The sequence below is a fragment of the Delphinus delphis genome, chromosome 3, assembly GCF_949987515.2.
Source record: "Delphinus delphis chromosome 3, mDelDel1.2, whole genome shotgun sequence".
In the NCBI taxonomy this organism is placed as follows: Eukaryota; Metazoa; Chordata; class Mammalia; order Artiodactyla; family Delphinidae; genus Delphinus; species Delphinus delphis.
In genome coordinates, this window is record NC_082685.1 from 25,556,957 (window position 1) to 25,569,417 (window position 12,461).

The following is a 12,461-nucleotide window of genomic DNA, read 5'->3' on the forward strand; positions in this document are numbered from 1 at the left end:
TCTTTTTCATCACATAAGAAACTGTTGTTACGACCAGGTGAAATGCATCTAGGAGCTACTTCCCCTGTAACTGGTGGGCACTAAAAACCCTTTTCATTTTACTTTATTTATTTATTTTTGGCTGCCTTGGGTCTTCGTTGCTGCAGCCACGAAGAGAAACTAGGCTTTCTCTAGTTGCGGCGAGCGGGGGCTACTCTTCGTTGCGGAGCACGGGCTCTAGGCGCGCGGGTTTCAGTAGTTGTGGTGCTTGGACTTAGTTGCTCCGCGGCATGTGGGATCTTCCCTGGCCAGGGCTCAAACTCATCCCCCTACATTGGCCGGCAGATTATTAACCACTGCGTCACCAGGGAAGTCCCTCATTTTACTTTTAATGTATGTGAAATGATGCAAATAAATGCACGAAACATTCTATTAAAGTTTTAAAACAGTACAGAGAGAGTGAACGTGTCCTTTGAATCTGTCCCCATTTCAGGCTCCTCCCCAGCCTGCTGTCAGGCAGTATCTCTCCAGAGTTTTCCATGCATTTATGTTCATGTGTGAGCATTTATAAAAGAGTAGTTTTCCATTTTTTATATAAAAAGCATCATACCACTTGTATTGTTCGGTGACTTGCATCTTTTACTGAACAATAAACAATCTTTCCATGTTGTTGTTTCTAGATCTATGCTGCTCTTGTATTTTTATTTATCCTATAGTATGGGTGTACTGTACTTAAAATAATTTATTATTAACCACAGAACATTGTTTCTGACGCATGCCCTCCTGAGCTGACATAATGAGCGAGCACTGGCCATTGTTGAGAACAGCGTACCTCCTACTTCAGCCTCTTATCCGCATCTGGACATCTGGCCTCTGTTTCCCACTCAACGTGGACCTCTCTGAGCTGGCCTCCAGGGGTCAGCTTCCTGCCAACCATGGCTGCTGACCTTCTGTGTCTTCAACTTCGCAGGCCAAGAACAAGGAGACAGGTGCCTTGGCTGCCGCCAAAGTAATTGAGACCAAGAGTGAGGAGGAGCTGGAGGACTACATCGTGGAGATTGAGATCCTCGCCACCTGTGACCACCCCTACATCGTGAAGCTCCTGGGAGCCTACTACTATGACTGGAAGCTGTGGGTAAGGTGCCACCGCCTGTCCCCCTTGGCTCCCATGGCCTGGTGCCACCGGACCCTGCTTGGTTCTAAGGGCCTCAACACTTTCTCAGCTTCTGCTTTAAGGGCAAGGGCTGGGGTGAGGACAAGGTGAAGTTGGGGGGGCTCTGGGTCCCCTGCCCCCTCTTTCTGCAGAGCCTCCCCACTTTGGGGGGCCAGGGGTAGTGGTTTGGAGCGGGAAGGAACTCTGAAACTCTGCTGCCTGGCCTCGAATCGCAGCTCTGCTTGGATAACCCTAGGCAAGTTCTTAACCTCTCCTTGCCTCAGTTTCCCCATCTGTAAAATGGGGATGATAACAGTACCTAGCTCATTGAGTTGTTCCTGGGATTAAATGAGCTAATTTATGACGGGTGCTTGGAAGAGTAGCTGGCACATGTCAGAGTTCGCTGAGTGTGAGCTGTTGTATTATTTGTTGTGGTGGCATCGTTATTACTACTGCTGCGGCTACTCCAAGGGGATGCCTTTCAATGGCAGCACTAAAGGGAACCCTTTAACAGCCCCCACTCTCCGTCAGCAACCTCATATTTTGAGGTGCACAGGGCAGATACAGCTTCAATCCCCACCTTCCCCACTCAGCATCACCCTTGGAGGAATTCCAGGGTGCCCTGGTTTTCATAGAGCCTGCCCTGCAGAATGGCTCCCACATTGATGTTCTCCTAGTATTAATGCCTCTCAGTTTATAAAAGAAGGTACATGTTTCCAAACTTCCTTTTCAGCCAGTGTTGAGCCCGTAAAACACCATATTTACGTTCCTAAAACTCAGCATAACATTTGTAACGAGATGATGGGCAGGAAGTCTCGTGAATTCTAGATGTAATTGGAAGACTGTCTGACTCACATGTAGACGGTTTGCAAAGGGAGCGAGGGTCAGTGGGGGCTGGGCATCTCGGAATGTGCCGGATCCGGGAGAGCGGCCCAGGCTCATGCTACCGCAGTTACTGGTTGTTAATAATGACTTGGTGGTCAGGAGGGGTTTTGTTTTTTTTTTTGGCGTGGCATGCAGGATCTTACTTCCCCGACCAGGGATCAAACCTGGGCCCATGGCAGTGAAAGTGCCCAGTCTTAACCACTGGACCACCAGGGGATTCCCAAGAGGGTATGTTTTAAGCATTGGACCTCCTGTTACGATAGTTTGCCATGTACAGGGAGAGTGTTACTATGTGTTAGTTACATTTTAGGAAATTAATGGGGAGTCTTGAGTGGACACGTCATGCTTTATAATTTTTCCCATTTGAAATAATGCGAAATGGACTCCAAGTTGATTCGTTTTGCACAGAATGCCTGATTTTGAGGAACAGAGCTACTGATGCTTAATGGAGAAATCTGTGTTTCATTTGAGAAAAGGATCCTGTTATTTAAGAAAACCAAAGGAGTGGTTTAGAAACCACTGTCAAAGTTCATCCCTCTCATTTCACAGAAATGAAGGAAGCCAGTGTCCGAGGGGGGTGAGAACTTGGCACCCCAGCTCCGCCCAGAACTCTGTCCACTAAAACTGGTTGCCCCGCAATGGAGGCCAGCTTTCTTTTGCTTCTCTGAGCATCTCCTTGGGGAGTCTTCTAGATGTCCCTGGGGGAATAAAACCACCATCACCTGACTGCCAGCTGTGGATATCAAAGCCTTTCCTCATCCACTGTCTCTGGGCACCTTGGAAGGTGAGCCGGGCAGGGGACTGGTCACCCTTTTCCAAAGGGGAGGGGACAGACGCACAGAGAGGGCAGGCTCCTTGCTCATGGTCACATAGCTGAGGCCCAGGAAGCTGACCCTATGCATTTCTTCTGTCTTGATTCATGGAGCTGCCTTTTAAAAAATTTTTCTTTTTTTAAGAAATTAAACAAATTTAAAAATATATGGCTATCAGAGGAAAATGAGAGTATACAGAAAAGCAAAAACAAAAATGATTAATACCATCCAAATCTTTACACCAAAGATAACCACTGATAACATTTGGAATATATTTTTCTGGACTTTTTCTATATATACACACACTCATAGTTATTAAAAAAAGATAAACTTACAGCAGACTAGTTACTTCACTTTTTACCCTTTGTATTTAAGATATATTAAGAACAACTTTTCACGTCTTAGGGAAACAGCTGCATCTTCACTTTTTCTTTTTCTGTAGAATTCCATCTTCTGACTATTGAGCATTTAGGCCGTTGCTTTTTTAAAAAATTTTAATTGCTGTTATAAGCAACTCTGTGATGGACATCTTTGAATTTTTGTGTTCTTGCCTGAGAATCTCTTTAGGAGAATTTTTAAGATTTTTAAGTGTCTATTGCCAAGCCGGTCTCACAGAGCCACTTTTTTTTTTTTTAATTAATTAATTTATTTTTGGCTGCATTGGGTCTTCGTTGCTGCGTGTGGGCTTTCTCTAGTTGTGGTGAGGGTGGCTACTACTCTTCATGGTGCGCGGGCTTCTCATTGCCATGGCTTCTCTTGTTGTGGAGCACGGGCTTCAGTAGTTGTGGCATGTGGGCTCAGTAGTTGTGGCTCGTGGGCTCTAGAGTGCACGTTGAGTTGTTGTGGCACAGGGGCTTAGTTGCTCCGCGGCATGTGGGATCTTCCCAGACCAGGGCTCCAACCCGTGTCCTTTGCATTGGCAGGTGGATTCTTTTTTTTAAAAATGAATTTATTTATTTATTTATTTTTGGCTGCATTGAGTCTTCATTGTTTGGTCTTAGTTGCTGCACGCAGGCTTTCTCTAGTTGCGGCAAGCGGGAGCTACTCTTCGTTGCGGTGCACAGGCTTCTCTGCGGTGGCTTCTCTTGTTGCAGGGCTTGGGCTCTAGGTGTGTGGGCTTCAGGAGTTGTGGCATGCGGGCTCTGTAGTTGTGGCTCGTGGGCTCTAGAGCGCAGGCTCCAATAGTTGTGGCGCACGGGCTTAGTTGCTCCGCGGCCTGTGGGATATTCCCGGACCAGAGATCGAACCTGTGTTCCATGCATTGGCAGGTGGATTCTCAACCACTGGGCCACCAGGGAAGTCCTGGCAGGCGAATTCTTAACCACTACGCCACCAGGGAAGTCCCCAGAGCCACTTTTGATATTATACAAATGAGTTTTTCCATCAAAGCACCTACCTACAACACACATGCACACCCACCCACCCATCCATCCATCCATCTATCCTGCTATCCATCAACACAATCTTCATTGAATTGCTGATTACGTACCCATTAAGAAAAACATGTTTTATGTGTCTGTTCCCATTATTGTTTGTGACTGGATACCAAGTTCATTACGTTCCCAAGTCCAAAGATAATAACAACAGCTAACATTTATTGAAGGCTTACTGTGTGCTGGGCCTTTTGCTGTGCATTTTACTTGCATTATGTCATTTAATCTTCATTCTTTGAGGTTGTTGCTTTATCCTCATCTTATAGATGAAAGTGAGAAACAAAGATACTGAGTAAGTTCCCCCCCTGCCAGGCCACATAGCTAGAAAGTGGCAGAGCTGGAAAACCCGATGGAGAAAAAGGACAATTTGTAACTGGACAGTGACTGTGATGAGGTTGTTTAAACAGATACACCAGAATTTTCTGTCCCAAAGTTGTCGCTTTAGGCTGGTACTTTCTTATCCAGGGCTGCTGTTTTGGTCAAAATCATTTCTCACCCTCCTCTTTTGTACTTGCCCCTATAGCCTGTATTTGTTACTTTGTAGACCCTTAAAGGTGCCATCTCGTCATTTTTGAAGATTTGGGTTTTAGACATTGTGAAATCAAGGACGGTGGCCCTGGAACTGGGTGGATCAAGACAGACAGAATGTTTCAAGCAGGAGAATCAGCATGGGCCGTGGTGTGCAGGCGGGAAAGGTGTGGCATGTTGGGATCACGGTGGACTAGGTTTGGGGCAGCACGTGGTGAAAGATGAGGGCAGTCATAGGAGGCGATGTTGTGGAGAGCCTTGAATGCCCAGGTGAAGAGTTTGCACTTGATCTTTTAATAGATCAGTGGTTCTCAAAGTACAACCTCTCAGACCAGTAGTAGCAGCAGTAGCACTTGGGACCTTGTTTGAAGTGCAAGATATTAGGGCCCAACCCAGACCTGCTGAATCAGAATCTCTAGAATAGGGCCCAGCCATCTGTGTTTTTTTTGTTGTTGTTGTTTTGTTTTGTTTTAAGTTTTATTGGAGTATAGTTGATTTACAGTGCTGTGTAGCCATCTGTTCTAGGTGACTGATGCTTGTTGAAGTTTGAGAACTATTGCTTTAGGTAATAGGGACCCAGTGGCAGTCTCACAGGGAGAGACACAAATTTTGCGTTTTAGGAAGAAACCAGGTTTGAGGGGGCAAGAGTGAAAGCACCGAGACTGACCAGGAAGTGGTAAGAATAGACTAGGCCAGAAGTCCAAGGATGTGAGATGGGAACATCATTTGGTCAGGAAAGGGTTCAGAGAAAGGAACATTTGAACGGGATCTTGAAGGATGCATAGTTCTTCAAGGGATGAGAGAAGGAGAGGCAGTCTGAGGGACGGCATGTACAGAAGTGTGGAAGGGAGGAGTCTCATTCTGAGATATAATGTTGAAGGTGCACCAACTTTTTGGTTCTTTCCTTCTGTGTGATGATTCTTGGCCCCATCTTGTGGCCAGGCCAGGCCTTCTGTGCGGCTCCAGGAGCTAGTTTTTCTGCGTGGGTGTCTTTGACAAAATCAGCCCTGGCCTGGGGTCCACTCTCAGGGGCTGGGCTTTGGGATGAGAAATTAACTGTTGCCCAAGTGTCCTGGGCCTCTTCCCCAGCCATGGCAGCCAGGGATGGACTTTCCCCAGCTGGGGTGGAGGTCACTCACTAAACCACCCTACCTGCCATCTGACAAGATTAGCTCATTTTCTTCTAGAATTTGTAATCTTCACAAGATCCTTCTAGTGGTTTCTTATGACCACTTCTGCTTTTGAATATCAAGTGGTGCAAGTGGGGGAAAAAACAACCCCAAATATTCTAAACCAGCACCATCCAATAGAAATATAATGATAGCCATATATGTAATTAAAAAAAAGTTTTTTTTTGGCCGCACTGCTCGGCTTGCGGAATCTTAGTTCCCCGACCAGGGATTGAACGCAGGCCCTTGGCAGTGAAAATGTGGAGTCCTAACCACCACTGGACCGCCAGGGAGTTCCCTAAAAATTTTCTAATTGCGACATTCAAGCAAAAAGAAACTGATGAAATTAATTTAAATAATATAATTTATGTAACCTACTATATAAAACATATTATCATTCTGACATGTCATCAGTGTAAAAATTATTAATAAGCTACTTTACCTCTTTTTCCTTCTAAGCCTTCAAATCCAGTACGTGTCGCACACTTCTAGCACATCTCAATTCAGGAGCTAAATTTTCGTTAGAAATGCTTGATCTGTATTTAGATGTCATAAAATTTACAGGTGAACAAGTAGATTCACATCCCTAGGTTGTTCCGGCGTTCTTAAATGTATCCCAATAATAGCATCGAGTACCAGTTTTCAAACTTAAATTAATTAAAAGTGAATAAAATGATACATGTTGTTCTACAGTAGCCGCAAGTGTTCAATAGCCACATGTGTTTAGTGGCTCCCGCATTAGACCGTGTGGACAATGCAGCTCTGGATGTACACCAGGCCCCCCAAGTAAGTGAATGTGGGAAACCCTGGGCTGAGCTCATGAATCTCCTTGGGTTTATAACTGCCCCTCCCCCTAACAGTCCCATCCCCCCACCCCCACCCCTAGCCCTGAGCCAGATTTTGGCCTCTGGGAAAGTCTTTCAAGGGTTAGGTCTCTTTTCCTACACGTCTTATGCGAGTGAGACAGAGACAGAGTAACATGATGGTAAATGTTTAACAATAAACTCTGGGAACAACAGCCCTGGTTTATAGCATCTGCCAGTTTCTGTGGTGTATTCCCACCATGGTCAATTTCAAGCTAAAACAAAATGTCACTAACACAGAGTTGGCAAGAGATGCAGTAGCGCTCCGTGATGAAGTTATTCCTGCCATACAGATACGATAGATTGTAGATAACTTTAACAGTAGAGATAACACTAGAACGTGCTAAGATAATTAGGGAAGCGATGAGTTTTGAGTGTTTATCCTGTTTGTTGTTTTTAATTCAATTTTTTAAATAATAAGGTTACATAACAATTGTAAACAATGGTTATGTTACCAGCTTACAAAAATTGCTGAAAATTTAACAATCAGTCCTCATAAGCCAGTGAAAGCTGGCTCTGGCACACCTCTGGAGCCACAGCAGAGGCGTGTTGACTAAACTGCAGAATGCTACAGCTGGATGTCATGCAGCCAACATCTCATTTGAAAGATGAATCAACTGCAGACCAGAGAGGGTCTGGAATTTACCCAAAGTCACACAGTGAATTAGTCACAAGCCCAGACATACAGATGTCAGAGACTGTGGATGAGAGGCCCTACGCATGTCACGCTGCCCTATGAAAAGCTCTTCCACAGCTCTCCAGGATACATTCCAAACCCATTACCTGGTACACAGGCTAATTATAGTCCACCTGTCGGTATCTTCCCAGGCCTCTCTTCTCCAGCTGTTCTAAGCTACTTGCAGGTGGTACCTCCAGGCCTTTGTTCATCTAGTGCCTTCTTGCAGGCAGGCCCTTCGCATTGTCATCTGCAGAGTCAGCAGGAGCATCGCTTCTTCCATGAGACCTTTTAAATTCTTCCCTGGTACCTCTAGGTGGAATTTACCTTCTCTTCCTCTTCTCTCTGCTCCTTAGTTTTCTCTTCTCCTACCAGTCACATTTTAGTACCTCTGTGTCTTGGTGTCTCCCTCCTCCGGTAGACAGGACCCTGACTTTGCTCCCCCAGGGCTGGTCCAGAGCAGGGGAAGGAGTGGAGGTCCAGGCAGACCCCCTCCCCGCCTTTTTGTTTTGTTTTGTTTTGTTTTTTTTGCGGTACACGGGCCTCTCACTGTTGTGGCCTCTCCCGTCGCGGAGCACAGGCTCCGGACGCGCAGGCTCAGCGGCCGTGGCTCACGGGCCCAGCTGCTCCGCAGCATGTGGGATCTTCCTGGACCGGGGCACCAACCCGTGTCCCCTGCATCGGCAGGCGGACTCTCAACCACTGCGCCACCAGGGAAGCCCCCCCTTCCCCTTTTGAGGCCAGCCCTGCCCTGGGGAGAATGAAGGTAGTGGGGTACCTGCAGCCCACAGGCTGACGTTGCCCTTGCGTTCTCTTTTTTTTTTAAAAACATCTTTATTGGAGTATAATTGCTTTACAGTGTTGTGTTAGTTTCTGCTGTATAAGAAAGTGAATCAGCTATATGTATACATATATCCCCATATCCCCTCCCTCTTGCACCTCCCTTCCACCCTCCCTATCTCACCCCTCTAGTTGGTCACAAAGCACAAAGCTGACCTCCCTGTGCTATGCGGCTAAAACACAGGCAGAACGCTCTATGACATAAATCACAGCAAGATCCTTTCTGACCCACCTCCTAGAGAAATGGAAATAAAAACAAAAATAAACAGATGGGACCTAATGAAACTTAAAACCTTTTGCACAACAAAGGAAACCATAAACAAGACAAAAAGACAACCCTCAGAATGGGAGAAAATATTTGCAAATGAAGCAACTGACAAAGGATTAATCTCCAAAATATACAAGCAGCTCAATATCAAAAAAACAAACAACCCAATCCAAAAATGGGCGGAAGACCTAAATAGACATTTCTCCAAAGAAGACATACAGATGGCCAAGAAGCACATGAAAGGATGCGCTTGCCTTTGACCGAAACAATTCTCCAGCTATTGGTAGCTTGCAGGGAGGAGAGGAGGAATCTTCCTGCCTCTGAAGCTCTTCCTTTCTGCTGAATCTGGCTGAGAAGTGAAGGTGGCTGTAGAGTCCTGCTTTGAAGGCTGTGAGGATTTTGAAAGCTCCTTCTGATTGGTTCCTGACCCCTCGTTGCCCTCAGCCTTTTTGACAGGACAGCAAACCCTATGTTTTGATCTGTTACCTATTCACCCTGGGACTCTGGCTGCTATCTCTAGAAGCTTGGGTCATCGTGGGGGAATTAAGCCTGCAGCCCTGTCAGACCACAGGGTTCTCCATTTATTCATGTAAACAAGTGTCTGTTGAATTCCTTCTTTGTGCCCAGCCCAGTTCCAGCCCTGAGGATACAGATCGGCCAGGTCCCTGGCCTCACTGGGCTCAGAGTCTTGTGGTAGAAGCAGGTGATACGGAAGCAAATGAAGAAGTAAATGAGAGGACTTCAGCAAGTGTTAAGTGTGTGAAAGAAAAGTAAACTAGGAAATGGGATAGAGGTTCCCAGGGTAGGGTCAGGAACAGGTGCTTTAAATAGGATGGATAGGGAAGGCCTTTCTCGTGAGGTGACCTTTTAGCTGAGGCCCCAAAGGAAGGATGCAGGGCAGACCTGCAGAAAATTCAGAGGTGGAAAGTTCTAGGTAAAGGGAATAGGAAGTGCAAAGGCCCTGAGGCAGGAGCCAGTGACGCCTCTAAAGGACCAGACAAAAGTTGTTGTGGCTGGAGGATGGCAAAGGAAGAGAGGCAGAGAACCATATGAAAGGAGACCAGATTGTCATGGCCTGCTGTGTGCTAGGCCCTGTTCTAGGGACTGGGGATTCAGTAGTGAACAAGAGTTACAATCCTCTTGCTCATGGAGCTTACAGTCTGGTGGGGAAGATGGCCAATAAGCACAGAAACACATAATTCGGGTAACGATAAGGACCACGATGGATATGAAATCAGAGGTGTGGCTAGGGACAGGGCAAGCCACCTTCTGTGCGTGGTCAGCAGGAGGCCTCTCTGAGGAGGTGACGTTTGAGAAGGACCCAGTCAAGGGAGGATCAAGGGGACAGTAAGTGCAAGGGCCCTGAGGTGAGAGCATGCTTACTGCATTCAAAGGCAGTGAGGGGCCGGTGTGCCTGGGATGGGGTGGGGGTGGTAGGAGATGGGGTCAGGGAGGTAGGGGTTGTGGTCTTAGTGTAGGTGTTGAGAAACCTCAAGGAGGTTTCAAGCAGTCCAGCGTCTGCCCTCTTCCTCGGCCATTAATCTGATTAATTTCTGAGTCCCTTTGATTCTTCTCCATGTCTGTCTCATGCATTGTCTTCCCTACCCTGCAGTGGAGGAACTGGGACAAGTCCTGGCTCGTAGCACCAGTTGAGATCTTAGCTAACCTCTGAGTCTCTAGCTCTTTAACCCTAAAATGGGGATGATGGTAGCAAAACCTATCCCATTGTAAGGATCAAGTGAGGTGGGGCATGGGCAGCAGTGTCTGGCACAAAGTGGGTGCTTAGTTAATGCCATTGCTTCTCTCTCCCCTCCTCTCACAGTCCTTTCATTCCATTCCCACTACACCCTCACCCCCTGGTTTGTGGCAGCCTCTTCTCTTCTGGCTTTTCTGCCTTTCACCTGATGAACCTACCCGAGGCTTTGCTGTGATCCGTGTCACCCCCAGACAGTAAGAAAGGTGATGTCAGGGTGGATGAAGGAATCAGCACAGGGTGAGGAAAGCCCTTTTATGTGCACACAGCCAGGCCTGGCCACCACCCCTGGAGCCCCGGCACAGGAGAAGTTCAGAAGTCCCTCTGCCCCAAGGTTTGTCTGGGCAGAAAGTTTTGCACAAGTTTATCTGCCCAGGAATCTCCTTGCTGACTACCAAACAAAGCATTGACTCCTTTGCTTGCATGGAAGGCCTCCACAGTTGGAGAGCCTCCCTGGATTTCCCCCCCAGGTATGAACTTGTCATTCTCGAAGCTAAAGAGCTGTAATATTTATGTAACACTCTCCGTAGGGCTACCTCTCCCAAACCTCATTCATTCTCCTACCTGTGGAATAGTTCATATTTTTTTAAGGTGACTCACTTTTTAGAAATTAACTACGTTCACTGAAAAAGAAACTTCCGTCTCATTACCAGAAATGGAAAATTAGGACCCACTTGCCATAAATAGAAATAAAAGAAAATAAACCACTTCTCTTCCATTCTGGCCCAATCCCTTTGCCTGCCAAAGCCCTCAGCCCAGGCCCTGTGCTCCCTGTTAGGAGGAAGTTTGTCACCGTGGGTCTCTTTAGCGCTCGCAAGTGACGGGGCTTGGCCGGAAGGACAAGCACGGTGGAGGAACTCCTCTCCCCCAGTGCCGTGCAGTGCCCCAATCTCAGGACCTCCGCCTGGGGATGCACCCAGGCCAGGGGTGTTTGGGTCTGGCCAAGCCTGGAAGGCCAGAGGTTGGGGACGGTCCTCTTAGGACTGAGGCGGGCAGGCTCAGCAGCTTGTCCAGGGACACTCGGGCCAGAGGCTGGGTTTGGACCCACCTCTCCTGACCCGAAGGCCAGTGGTCTTGCTCCCCCAGCTCACGTCTCAACCCTCATTGTCTACACCTCGGCTTTCCCAGCATTCTTAGCTGTGGATTCCTCCTCTGTTGAAATCTTCACGGAAGTCCTGTGGCCACAGAGAAAATAGCAGGCCTCCTGTCACCCTCAGCCCCCCACTCCCATGGTGGTCCCCAGAGTAGCTTCCACGTCTTTTGGACTCCGTTTGGTCTGCCTCAGGGTTTGGATCATTTTCTATGTGGCGGGGAGCTGTCCTGTACGTTGTAGGATGTTTAGCAATGTCTCTGCCTCTACCCACTAGATGCCAGCAGAACCCCCATCTCCCCACTCAGTGTGACAACCATAAACGTCTCCAGATGTTGCCGCTTGTCCCCTGGGGGACAAAACTGCCCTCGGTTGAGAACTACGTGTCTCTGCCACTCACAGCCTCTTGTTGTTGGGAGGAGGAGGGTGTCTGCTGGAACGGGCCTACGGACACATTTTGTTTGGCACGCGAGATGGTTTTAGAAATTTGCTGCTAGCATTTTGTCAGAAGATGGCACATAAAGTTCTGGCCTTTGGACTTTTCTTGAACAACCTGGAGATGTGGTGGCAGTTGCCTGGGGCTGAGCAGCAACAGCCCCTTAGGAGGAGATTTGCTCTCTAATTAGCCTCAGACCTCACTACTCCCTACTGTCCCCAATACTCAGCCTAAGGGCTGTATGTCATTGGTGTGTGCCACTGTTGTTCATTCGTTTTAAAAATTTTTTTTTGAAATATAGTTGATTTACAATGTTGTGTTAATTTCTGCTGTACAGCAAAATGATTTACGTTCTTTTTCATACTCTTTTCCTTTCTGGTTTATCACAGGATATTGAATATAGTTCCCTGTGCTATACAGTAGGACCTTGTTGTTTATCCATCCTATACATACTAGTTTGCATCTGCTAATCCCAATCTTCCAATTCTTCCTTCCCTCTTGGCAGCCACAAGTCTGTTCTCTACATCTGCCACTGTTTTACTTCAAGTAGAATTGAGAGGATATATTTCTCATTCC

General features: G+C 47.1%; 1 protein-coding gene across 1 annotated transcript in view; it reads left to right on the plus strand.

The window, feature by feature from the left end:
* STK10 (serine/threonine kinase 10) overlaps positions 1–12,461 on the plus strand; it is a 120,005-nt gene that overhangs the window by 23,198 nt on the left and 84,346 nt on the right. The window contains exon 2 of the mRNA XM_060008393.1: positions 950–1,114. Coding sequence (XP_059864376.1) covers positions 950–1,114 — 165 coding nt within the window. The remainder of the gene's footprint in view (positions 1–949; positions 1,115–12,461) is intronic.